Source organism: Lactuca serriola, chromosome 2 (genome assembly GCF_051521515.1).
Source record: "Lactuca serriola cultivar US96UC23 chromosome 2, Lser_US96UC23_V15, whole genome shotgun sequence".
NCBI lineage: Eukaryota > Viridiplantae > Streptophyta > Magnoliopsida > Asterales > Asteraceae > Lactuca > Lactuca serriola.
The window spans coordinates 194,151,644-194,165,274 of NC_136409.1; the positions used below are offsets into that span (position 1 = coordinate 194,151,644).

General features: G+C 34.2%; 1 protein-coding gene across 1 annotated transcript; it reads left to right on the top strand.

Annotated features, from left to right (window-relative positions):
• Positions 1-3,128: 3,128 nt before the first annotated feature.
• On the top strand, positions 3,129-4,185 carry LOC145089906 (uncharacterized). The gene is made up of 3 exons (XM_079028290.1): positions 3,129-3,581; positions 3,652-3,799; positions 3,893-4,185. Exons 1-3 carry the CDS (start codon positions 3,129-3,131, stop codon positions 4,183-4,185), a joined length of 894 nt encoding a protein of 297 aa, XP_078884416.1.
• The last annotated feature ends 9,446 nt before the right edge of the window (positions 4,186-13,631 follow it).

Here is a 13,631-nt window from a genome sequence, read left to right on the forward strand (position 1 = left end):
CCTCAGCTCTAAGACCATCTGCAATACGTGTCACAAACAACGGAACCATGAGGACCATCACGAATCACGGACCGATGTTGGTGTACCGGAGACGACAACAAACGGATCGAGAGAAGGGGAGAAGAAGAAGTCTGGCTGAGAGAGGCAACGATCATGGTCTTTCGTCCTCCCCACCACAAATCACCACAACCATGAAGGTTCGGGCTGGTGTGCACGGTCAATGCTCGTGGCCACGTAGACCACGAGCCCCTTCATTGCCAGTATACTAGACGACTTAATATTGCAAATTGTGAAAGACATGTTGTAAGAACAGTTGGGTTCTACTCTTCAATTGTAGCGGAATTAATTTAAAAAACTTTAAAAATTAAAATTTTTTTATAAGTATTTATTATATTTATCTAAAATTACATGTTCATGATAATGTGTAAGGGATGAGCGAATCATTCCCTTCCAACCCACTCAACCTACTGCCACATCAGTTTTTCTCTCTTATTTTTCTTCTATCTTTTCCAACCTACAATACATGGAAACTCTATCTTTTCTAATCCATTCAATTAAAAACATACAAAACAATTAAGGTACAATTCTTAAAGTGCATAGTACAAGAGAATAAGAGAGAGAGAGAGAGAGTAGAGAGAGAAAAGAGAAAACGGCTATCTTAAACCATTGTAAAATATTAATTCTTCAAACCATTATAACCGAAAGTTTGAAGGGGTCCTATCTTGGGAGGTACCGTTGGTACTCCACCAAAACACATGATATCCACCTCTTAAGTAAATTAATTATGTAAAATCAGTTTTATGATTATACTAATAATTTTAATAAAATGAAATAATGTAAATATATTATTAAGTAATTATTAATTACAAATAATTCATATATTTGTGAAGAGATATTGTGCAAAATTGTAAATTGGTTGTTGATGTGGTAATGAGGTTCATTTTGAAAAATAGATGTTATTGCATTGATGTGAATGATATTTGTAAAAACTGATGTGAGTCGTTTGAAAGATGAATGATATTACACTGAGGTGGATAATCTAAGTTTTATAATATGAGTGGTCACATCAACTCGTTTCAATACTCACACATGATAGGTCAATCGCATAATATGAGTAATATTTTAAATGTGATAATGTTTAAAGTAGAAACATAAACATCCTATGTGAAGTTTCAAGTCATCAAATTATAAATGTAATATTTATGGTATTGGTGCAAATTTAGTTATCAAACTGCAAAAATGGTCATTGTGGTATGTATTTTTTTAGGTTTATTCCAAAGTAGGTTATCTAAGTCCCGACTGTGATCGTAGAATCTTACGAATTTACGATCCTAAGAAGGCAAAATGATTCAGATCCTATATAGATCATATATGAGATAAGATCGTGGTTGAGATCGTGGGAGCATGGTCAAGATCGTAGGAGCGTATGAGATTCGATCCTGTAAAATTCAACTTTTTAATTTTCAATTTTTAGCTTCTTTACTCAATTAATTTATTTCCCAACAGCATCAAAACCCTATATTGTGTTCATTTACTTCGCCTCTTATCTCTAAAAAGATAAAAAAAAAAAAAAAAAAAAAAAAAAAAAAAAAAAAAAACACCCACGATGAAGCACCTAAAAAATTAATGACATTTTCTTTAAGTTCAACCTAAAATCTTTGCTTCTAATCGAAATTGAGAATGTATGGATGTGTGCTACTATGAAGAAGGTCTCGATTAAGACCACAATCCACAAAAACTTTCGATTTCAGAAAAGGCCATGAACTCACGAAGACTTCAAACTTCAAAGTTCAAACTAGTTTCAGAAGTGGGCACATTTCTCTTTAAGTTCTTGGTAACCTCAAATGTATACGAGAATGAGTATCTATCGAAATTCTAGACTTCTTGACTGATATTACTAGTTTCCTACTTCCAAAGTTACTTAATTGAGCTTTGAACTTTTTTCTAAGTTCTTTACCTAATTAGTTTGTTATTTTAACTAAAAAGGATAGTTTTTCTTTAGATATATTGCTTAGTTGGTTCTTTGTAAGTTCTAGAACATGAACTGATTAACTATAATTATAACGGATATACAGGAGTAATAGAACTACGGGTCGTTATTATGAAAATATGAATTGTGATCCACTTAAAGAATCAAAACATGAGACAACACTTACCTGATTAGTTGGTTCTTTGGTTCTTTTTAAGTTTAAAGTGATGTTCCATTTTTGGACAGTAAGTTAATTATCATTGTTGTGCATATCTTTGTTTTGAGTTTAAACTTGTAAATTCTTTAAAGTTACTGTAAACATGATTATACAGTATCTTATATGCAATGTTCGAAACTTGGATAACATAGTCATTGTTAGAAAATTCAGGGTTTGTGGTGGAGATCTAGATACCAACTTGGATCGTGAGAACACTTTCCGAATTGATATTTCTACCATATGTCTGGGTTGCAAAAAATTCAGCCTAGGATAATCCAAGTGGACACTTACGATACTAGACGCAGAAATCATAAGCCAAATCGCTAGAATGATTCTATGAAAGTTTGAAGAAAACAAGAGCTAAATTCCATGTGTTTCTTCTGATAAGGAAGAATCGTTTATATAATAAACGAGATTAGGGTTTCATTAGGGTTGGGTCGTCATGAGTTACTTTGGAAGCAAGTTAGGGTAATCCGGATTTGAATGAGGATTTAGGGTTACCAAAACTCACGAGTTTCGTTAGTTTTACCATAATCACCCTCAAGAATCCTAATTTCACTCTAAGTTCAAGAATGAGGATTTAGGAACCCAGCTAGAGGCTCCGCCCTTTGGACCCCGCTAGGAGCGCTACCCCTTTAGAAACCCCGGACCCAGGGGCGCTGCCCCCGGACCCCCGACTTGTCATCGAACCGGCTTCTAATCTGATCTTATACATGCGTGCACTTCGCACAAACTTGGACATATATTAGAATACAAATTATGAAGCCCCGTAGCTCACATGCTAATTCCAGTTACATAAAATGACATGGTGACACAAAAATCACCAACAGTCATTGGAAATTTGGAATACATAGTCATAGTTTAACTTAATTATTTGCTTGTTTTCTACCTTATTATAGTCACTGATTGGTTTCTTAATATGCTTAAATATTAATAGCTATCATGGTAAACTTTAACAGTAGTTCCGAATCGACACCTTCTGCTACTTCTGCACTGTCATCTACAAGTACTACACGGATAAGGAAAAAAGCTTTCGGGGCTAGAACAGGTCCTGGATGGAATCATTGTATTGACTTAGGTGATGGGAAGGTGATGTGCACACATTGCAAGTTAACATTTAGTGGTGGGATCTACAGATTAAAACATCACTTAGCGCGAACAAGTATTAATGTTGCACCTTGTCCACAGGTCCCTAAAAATGTTAGACTTGAGTTTGCTAGTTTGTTAGAAGAAAGCAGTTTGGCGACAAAGAAAAAAAGAGGTGTATACCTAATTGACGAGAATGAAGAAACCTATGAAAAGAATAATAGAGGAAATATGCAAAATTTTGTTACAAAGAAGGGAAAAGTTCAAAACACCTTGAATTCAATATATAAGAAAGATGAACGAGAAAAGGTTTGCCAACAAGATGCAAGATTTTTTTTACTTAAGTGCAATACCTTTTAATTGTGTAAATAATCCTGAGCTTCATGGAATGATCCAAATGATTGGTGAATATGAGAGAGGGCTTAAGTCACCGTCTTTCCATGAAATACGAGTTCCCTTATTGAAAAAAGAAGTCGATTACACCAAGTCTTTACCTGAAGACTACAAGAAGAAGTGGAAGAAAACGGGTTCACATTGATGAGTGATGGGTGGAGTGACATAAATAATCGTTCGATTTGCAATTTTCTTGTGAATAGTCCGAAAGGAACTATTTTTTTTAGCTTCAACTGACACGTCCAATATTATCAAGACAAAGAAGCATGTATTTGCAATGCTAGATGAATTTGTGGAAATGATAGGTGAGGAAAATATTGTTCAAGTGGTGACTGATAATGCAACCAATTATAAAGCTACAGGGGAGATGTTGATGCAAAAGAGGAAGAAGTTATTTTGGACACCATGTGTAGTTCATTGCATTGACCTCGTATTGGAGGATTTTGAAAAGAAGATTGAAGAACATAAAGTGACGATAGAAAAAGGAAGAAAGATAACAAGTTTCATTTATAATATGTAACTATCATATTTGTATATAACTTTTTCATATAACAAGTCATGATTGGTTCTTTTACAATAGGTCACGATTGATTTGCTTGCTGAAAGAATTCACACAAAGGAAAGAGCTCCTAAGACCTGTAGCAACTCAATTTGCTACTGCTTATCTTACACTTGGTCGGTTGCATGAACTAAAAGGTTGTAACGCCCGTAGATCAGGGCTAGTCAATTTAGAGACAATGAGCGTCAAAAATAACTTTTTAATGGAATATTATTTAGAAGAAGTAATCTTAACTAAGTTGTAGTATATGTTACAAGGATTCCGTACATATAAAGAACGTTGAAATCCGAGTTATAACGAAGAAGTTATGACCTGTCGAAGTTTCGCGACAGAACCGACACGACACAACGCGGCATAAATAGTGAATTTACGTTAGAGAGATATTTGGCCTTAGCGATCTAAATGAAAGTTGTAGAATACGTTAAACCGAGAGCGTACATAAAAATAACGTCCAAATCTGACTTCGTATGAGGAAGTTATGATTTTTCTAAGTTTCAGCTTAGCAGTATGCAGCCCGAAGTTCGAATATGAGATCGAGGGATTTCTAGACGAAACAATCTAAACAAGAATCGAAGATCTCGTCGATAGCAGTTCAACAGTAAAAAGACAGACGAAAACGGACGTCGGATGAAGAAGTTATGAGTTTATAACGGAGTTTTCCTTTCTCGGCCTACTAAAAATAATATAATAAAAATTAAATTCAAAATTAGCCAATGGAGTCTAAAAGAGAGTTGTAGATCATAATCTCACCTACGCGTGGATATAAAGAACGCTAAAAATAGAGCTCGTATGCGAAAGTTATGAATTTCTGAAGTTCAGGGCGCGAACCCCAACACTGTGTCAGAGTTCACGACGTGAAAAAGGGTTTCACGACGTGAACTCAGTGCTGACGTCCTCTGGAGCCTGATAGACTGAACATCGCGACTACGCACCTAATGACGTCCAAGGCCACGACGTGAAATGATGGTTCACGACGTGAAACTCGAAAAATCAACCCTATAAATAGAATCGAATGGCAACCGGTTTTGGTTGCTACTTTCTTACTCTCTCTCTCACTCACACACACTCTCTCTCTATACCCTCTCTAAGCCATCTGGAAGCACCCTCGAAGCCCCGGTATCATCCCGACACCCGAAGCGAGTCCCAAAGCCCCGAAGATCTCGAGGAGAAAAAAGTTTCAAGCCGAAGCTCTGCCCGCGAGAAGTCTGGTTTTTTGTGAAGATATCTTGGTTTCATCAACAAATACTACTTGAAGATCTGTAGTGTTGTCCGACAATCGTCTTAACAAGTGAGTGTGTAGTTACTTTCTCCTAACACATAGATATGAAGTATTTGCTATGAAATACGTGTTATGTGTTTATATATTGTTTGTTTATTTGAGATGGATGTTGAATGAATGGTTTATACAGGTTTTTAAATGTTTTAAACTGTATATGTAATTTTTATCTACAAATACGTTGGGTAGAACATGGGTGGATGAAATGGTTGGTTTGTGATATAAGATGAGTTGGATGTTGAGACAAGAAGGTGATATAGATCATGAGAGGAGTGTGACAGGTGAAAAATGAGTGAAACATTTACCCAAACGATGGCCCCGCCGTCATTTGGCAAAGTAGGGATGACAACCACGGACTATTCTAGACAGTCCTATGGAACACTAGCAGGCTAGCAACCTGTAGGTGTTGTGGACTTGATGTTCACCGGTGTACTCTAAAAACCCATTGACATGTATTGCGAGAGGGGTATCAAAAACGATACTGTCGATAAACATGATAAACCTCGGCGACTATGGAGTTAGCGCCTCTTGAGTAAACCCTGACGACTATGGAGTTAGCGCCTGACAACTATGGATTTAGTGTCTATTGAGAAAATCCTGTCAACGATGGATTTCGTACCGATTCCTTAGGATGATCCTTAGGAATAAATGAACGAGGAATATTTGATTCTTAAGGTAGATCCTTAAGGTTAAAGAAGATAATGGGGATGGGTAACTAGGTTGATTGTTTAATGATTAAATTTAATAATTATGTTATTGTGGGTTGAAAACCCTATATGCTCACCAGGCTCCCAAGCCTTACCCACTCAGTTTTCTTTATATCACAGGTATTGATACGAAAACATATTTCACTAAGAGATTAAAGGAGATGTAAATCACTAGTGTAAATAAATATAAGTTATGTTTATGCTTATGTGTCTGTATCGGAACATGACATCCCGTGATTTTGTTAAATAATGAAAATACATTTCATTAAGAAATGCTTTGATAAATTCTTATCATATTTTTTTTTGGGAACAAATTCCGCTACACTTTTAATAAATGAAGTACTATGATTTTTATAAAGCATAAACAAATCGGTCTTTTTTGGTCGTGAAATTGGGGATGTGAAAGTTGGTATCAAAGCATTAGTTTAAGCGAACTAGGAATTTATAGGAAATTTCTAGACTTAAACTTAGGATGCTAAGCGATGATTTGTGAGTTGAGTGTGTCTTTTATATTTTAGGTAGTACACCTAAATTGACACAAGCACTAGTTTATTTAGGAATGATGCCTAAAATGCTTTTATATGCTAAATGTTATATGTTTTCCATATATGAAATGCTTTGTTCGGACCTATGGTCTGTTGCTGACCGGATCTGGAAACCTTATGTGTTTAGGATTCTAAGTGTACGACTACGATATTAGAACTAGCATGTAAACGTTTCGGAGTGATAAGGATGATTTAAACGTCTATCGAAATAGAGATCTAAATTCACCTAATTTGGTGTATAGATCGAAATGGCAAGCACGCAAAATGGATTGGGAAGCGATAACCGGCAGCCCGAGCCACACGTGATTGAGAGTGCATCAGAAATAACAGCTGCACCTGAGCCAATCACAATGACAGGAGTATACGCAATGGTGCAGAAGATGTTGGATCGACAAATGGAAGAAACAAGGTTTTTACTTCAACAAACTAAGGACGAACTTATTGTGCCAGTACGCCAGTCACCTAATCTTGAGGCAACTATCTGGGTTGCTAAGTCAGTTGAATAAATGATCAACGATAGGACCATCAACAAGGTTGAGATTGGAAAAAAGAGGAAATTTGAGGAGTCCTCGAGGTCCAACAAGAACAACATGTTCTCGAAATCTATCAAAAAAGGAGGTAAAGAAAAATGGTGCGGGAAATGCAAAAAGAAAAAATCTAGAAAAAGTGGCTAGGAGGTGACATGTTTTAAGTGTGGAAAGCATGGGCATTACGCTGATGAATGTACATTCAACGAAAGGGTATGTTACGAATGTAATGAAGAAGGGCACTTCAAGCAGGACTGCCCAAAGAGGGAAGAAGCTACAAAGCCAACTGTACCACTGAAGCATTATGAGAGATGCGACGAAGAGGTAACTTGCTACAAATGTGGAATGAAAGGTCATTACACCAACAAGTGCACATCCGACAAAAAGGTGTGCTACGGATGTAACAAAGAAGGGAATTTTTCTAGAGATTGCCCAAAGAAGAATGAACCAGCAAAGCCAAAGGCATTCCACATGATCCTCTATGAAGCAAAAAACAACACGAGGATTCAAGAATGAAGACTTCATATCAAGATATAGTCTGTATCAGGAAGTGTAGCCTATTAGAGGTATAGTATAGGGTGAACTTGAACCTTTGTGTAATCGTTTCATGAAATAATATAAACCCTAGTTTTGTTATCTGATGTGTTGAATGATGGTGTGATTTTCTTGAATGATGACTTGGTCGACTGCGGGACAATACTTAGGGCGAGTATGAGTAGGTGTGAATAGTAGTAGAGATCTATACTACTGGAAGCACAAGACTCATGCTTGGATCAAGGAAAGTCACAAAGTTACCAAGAAGCTAGTAATTGGTCTCGTTTTATTCAAGTATGTCGTTACCATTGTTTCGGTAATGACTAAGGAGATGATTGTTATTACGACCCTAGTGGTCATATCAAATTGAGTCCGACTACGATGAGTTTGTTACGTGGTTTAGAGAACCAAGTTCGATGTAACATCTGACTCAAGACAGAAGATTGAAATCAAGCATCGCGCTCGTTGTTAGAGAAATTGGTAGCTAGAGATGCTACATACTAAAATCTGATTATATCACATTTGAATGTGAAGGAAGGTATATTCCATTCTAGAATTTGACTCTAAGAGACTTGAGTCTAAGTGTTGCATCATACGATGAGAGGTCATTAGAACATGACCCATCGGTCTGTTACAATAAATAAAGGAAAGTACTATCCTAAGAAGAAGAAGGAGTCCTCAATAAGGATTTATTTTGTAACTCGTAGGGTGCGATTGAAAGTCTGACATAGTATGAAGAGCAGATGCAAGATTGAGCATTACCTGCGGTTAAGAAGTCCGAGAGTTAGATACTCATTAGAAGGGGCATGGAAATTACGATTATTACCTAGGATGAAAAGATGACGTATGGAATCATTATACCAGTCCTATTTTTGTTGATGATTCTGGGACGTAATCATCCTAAGGGGAAGATAATTGTAACGCCCGTAGATCAGGGCTAGTCAATTTAGAGACAATGAGCATCAAAAATGACTTTTTGATGGAAGATTATTTAGAAGAAGTAATCTTAACTAAGTTGTAGTATATGTTACAAGGATTCCATACATATAAAGAACGCTGAAATCCGAGTTATAACGAAGAAGTTATGACCTGTCGAAGTTTCGCGACAGAACCGACACGACACAACGCGGCATAAATAGTGAATTTACGTTAGAGCGATATTTGGCCTTAGCGATCTAAATTAAAGTTGTAGAATACGTTAAACCAAGAGCATACATAAAAAGAACGTCCAAATCTGACTTCGTATGAGGAAGTTATGATTTTTCTAAGTTTCAGCTTAGCAGTATGCAGCCTGAAGTTCGAATATAAGATCGAGGGATTTCTAGACGAAACAATCTAAACGATAATCGAAGATCTCTTCGATAGCAGTTCAACAGTAAAAAGACAGACGAAAAAGGGCGTCGGATGAAGAAGTTATGAGTTTATAATGGAGTTTTCATGTCTCGGCCTACTAAAAATAATATAATAAAAATTAAATTCAAAATTAGCCAACGGAGTCTAAACGAGAGTTGTAGAGCATAATCTCACCTACGCATGGATATAAAGTACGCTGAAAACAGAGCTAGTATGCGAAAGTGATGAATTTCTGAAGTTCAGGGCACGAACCCCAACACTGTGTCAGAGTTCACGACGTGAAAAAGGGGTTCATGACGTGAACTCAGTGCTGACGTCTTCTGGAGCCTGACAGACTGAACATCGCGACTACGCACCTGATGACGTCAAAGGCCACGACGTGAAATTATGGTTCACGACGTGAAACTCGAAAAATCAGCCTTATAAATAGAATCGAATGGCAGTCGGTTTTGGTTGCTACTTTCTTACTCTCTCTCTCTCTCTCTCTCTCTCTCTCTCTATATATATATATATATATATATATATATATATATATATATATATATACCCTCTCTAAGCCATCTGGGAGCACCCTCGAAGCCCCGGTATCATCCCGACACCCGAAGCGAGTCCCAAAGCCCCGAAGATCTCGAGGAGAAAAGAGTTTCAAGCCGAAACTCTGCCCGCGAGAAGCCCGGCTTTTGTGAAGATATCCTGGTTTCATCAACGAATACGACTTAAAGAGCCGTAGTGTTGTCCGACAATCGTCTTAACAAGTAAGTGTGTAGTTACTTTCTCCTAACACATAGATATGAAGTGTTTGCTATGAAATACGTGTTATGTGTTTATATATTGTTTGTTTATTTGAGATGGATGTTGAATGAATGGTTTGTACAGTTTTAAATGTTTTAAACTATATATGTAATTTTTATCTACAAATACGTTGGGTAGAACATGGGTAGATGAAATGGTTGGTTTGTGATAAAAGATGAGTTGGATGTCGAGACAAAAAGGTGATATAGATCATGAGAGGAGTGTGACAGGTGAAAAATGAGTGAAACATTTACCCAAACGATGGCCTCGCCGTCATCCGGCAAAGTAGGGATGACAACCACGGACTATTCTAGACAGTCATGTGGAACACTAGCAGGCTAGCAACCTGTAGGTGTTGTGGACTTGATGTTCACCGGTGTACTCTAAAAACACATTGACATATATTGCGAGAGGGGTATCGAAAACGATACTGTCGATAAACGTGATAAACCTCGGCGACTATGGAGTTAGCGCCTCTTGAGTAAACCCCGACAACTATGGAGTTAGCGCCTGACAACTATGGATTTAGTGCCTATTGAGAAAATCCTGTCAACGATGGATTTCGTACCGATTCCTTAGGATGATCCTTAGGAATAAATGAACGAGGAATAGTTGATTCTTAAGGTAGATCCTTAAGGTTAAAGAAGATAATGGGGATGGATATCTGGGTTGATTGTTTAATGATTAAATTTAATAATTATGTTATTGTGGGTTAAAAACCCTATATGCTCACTAGGCTCCCAAGCCTTACCCACTCAGTTTTCTTTGTATCACAGGTATCGATACGAAAACATATTTCACTAAGAGATTAAAGGAGATGTAAATAAAAGTAAGTTCTGTTTATGCTTATGTGTCTGATTTTTATAAATGAAGTACTCTGATTTTTATAAAGCATAAACAAATCGGTCTTTTCAGGTCGTGAAATTAGAGATGTCACAGATGCACACTTGTACATTGGACACACCCACCAGATTATACCAAAAAATCCACCTTATTACCAAAAAACCATTTCTTTTTTTCGTTTAAAATTCTTTTTATGCCACATTTTTTATCGAAAAAAAAGCGAATATACCGTTGTTCTCGGTTTTTCGTCCACTTTCCATATAGATTCATGTTGATGTATAAAAAAGGAACTTTTTTCGAAAAAAACTCACTTCATTTTGTTAGTTTTTTTCAATATTTAAGTTTATTTTTATTAAAAATAAAATTACTAATTATACCAAAAATATTAATTTTTTATATTCTATTAATAAATGTCAACACCGACTAAAAAAATATCGATCAGTATAGATTCACACTGTGAATCTAAACTGTAAATATTTCAATTTTTAATATTCACAATGTGAAAAAGCTCGATCAGTTCAGATTCACATTGTGAATTTGACTTAATATTATGCACACTATGAATTTGAGAAGGTTCACAATGTGAATCCGAAAGGTTCACAATGTAAATCTAAATTAAAATATCGATTTTTTTAACATCAATATGAATCTATGTTTAAAGAGTACCAAAAGTATGAATTTTGATATATTTATTAATTTTATCTATAAAAAATAGACCTACTTTTCAATAAACAAAGAAAATGAAATGGGTTTTTGAAAAAAAAAATCATTTTTTATATATCAATATGGATCTCTATGGAAAGAGGACGGAAAATCATGAACAATGGTATATTCGTTTTTTTTTATAAAAAACATGGCCTAAAAAATTAAACTAAAAGAAAGGAAATGAGTTTTGTTATAATCCGGTGCATGTAAATCCATTGTAAAAGTCTACAGCTCTTACTTTTGTCGTTGATCACTTTAAATTTCAACGCTTATGGTTAGTTCATTGGTTCCTTTATTAATAATGGTTATCTAGTAAACTTTGTCATATATATATATATATATATATATATATATATATATATATATATATATATATATATATATATATATATATATATATATGGCTTAGGGAGTATGTGACTGTCATGTACCTAAACTAATATATAGAACCCTCCAAACAATGTAGTTTTGATCCATTTATATCCAAACTAATCATGATATCTCTTTTAATATTCTTCCTTAATCATGTGACTTACTAAATCTATCAAATTTATGTTCTTTTTCTTCTTTGTGTCTAAGAACTTAGAGCATTAAAATTCGTGACCATTTAATCAATCTTACTAAATTCTAAATGAAAAAAACTAAAAGAATAAAAGATAAAAGAAAACATGTCATAACTCAATCAAGCTTTTCACAAAATCATTGGATATAATTTTTCAATTGAAAGACAAAACGTTTGAGTTATTTTCGTTAAAAAATATTGGTTTTTTATTTTCTTTATAAACTTCAATAATTATTTGCAATATATATATATATATATATATATATATATATATATATATATATATATATATATATATATATATATATATATAATTGATTTTTTTCGTTCCATAATTGAACTTAATTCAATGGTATTTTTTAAAACAAAACTAAGAGAAAATGAAATTTGATTTGTTTTGTTTAAAACTACGTTGTTTAAAAGGTTCTATACCTAAGCTTAGGTACATAACAACCACATATTCACTTTTCCTATATATATATATATATATATATATATATATATATATATATATATATATATATATATATATATATATATATATATATATATATATATATATAAGGTTAGGATATAATTTGGATGGACAACTATTGTGCGGACTTGTGGACAATGTTATTCTATAAGAATTACTAAGAGAATAAGTTGTTTAGTAATGTGAATACGTTCAACCTTATACAACTATTGTCATTTCCATGCATTCTCCATAATTTTTATTAATTTTTGTTCTTATGCATCATTTTTCACTCATTTTTATTCTTACAGAATACGACTCAATAAATACACTGATAACATTATCACAGAATGAGAATAATAAAAATAAGTCTATAATAACCTTATAAATGATTTAATTAGTGAGAATACGTGATAATGACAATAGTTATGTAAGATTGAACGTATTCATATTATCAAACAATATATTTATTTATCATTCTCACATAATACTATTGTACACACGTCCGCACAATAGATACCAATCCATATATATATATATATATATATATATATATATATATATATATATATATATATATATATATATATATATATATATATATATATATATGAGATTTAGGGTTCTTTTTGGTCATCGACCTATCTTTCCCTTTCAATCTCTCATACAACTTCTAGCCACTGTTATCTTTCAATTTTTACTCTTGTACATCTTCTTGTCACTGGTATATTTCAGTGATATCTACTTTTTTGCCATTTTAAATGGTTTTTGATTATTTTGAATATGAATGGCTTTTGATTGTGTAATATGTATACATGTTTTTCAGCTTCTGGTGAATACAAAATAGAGGTGGTCTATCACTAAATACAAAATAGCTAGCGCTATTTTATAGTTATTGTTGTATAGCACATAGCTAGGTAGCTTGTTCTATTGTCCGTTGTTCGTCATACCTCGCACTGGTTCCAATTTGCTATAAAATTTGTTTTTTATATAGAAAGAGTTTGTTTCTCTGTTCTAAATTTGTTCTCAACAGTATTTTGATCATAAACCCTTTCTCTAAAATCACCGAAAAAATGAAACCCAATGTGTATATAATATTAATCGAAAAC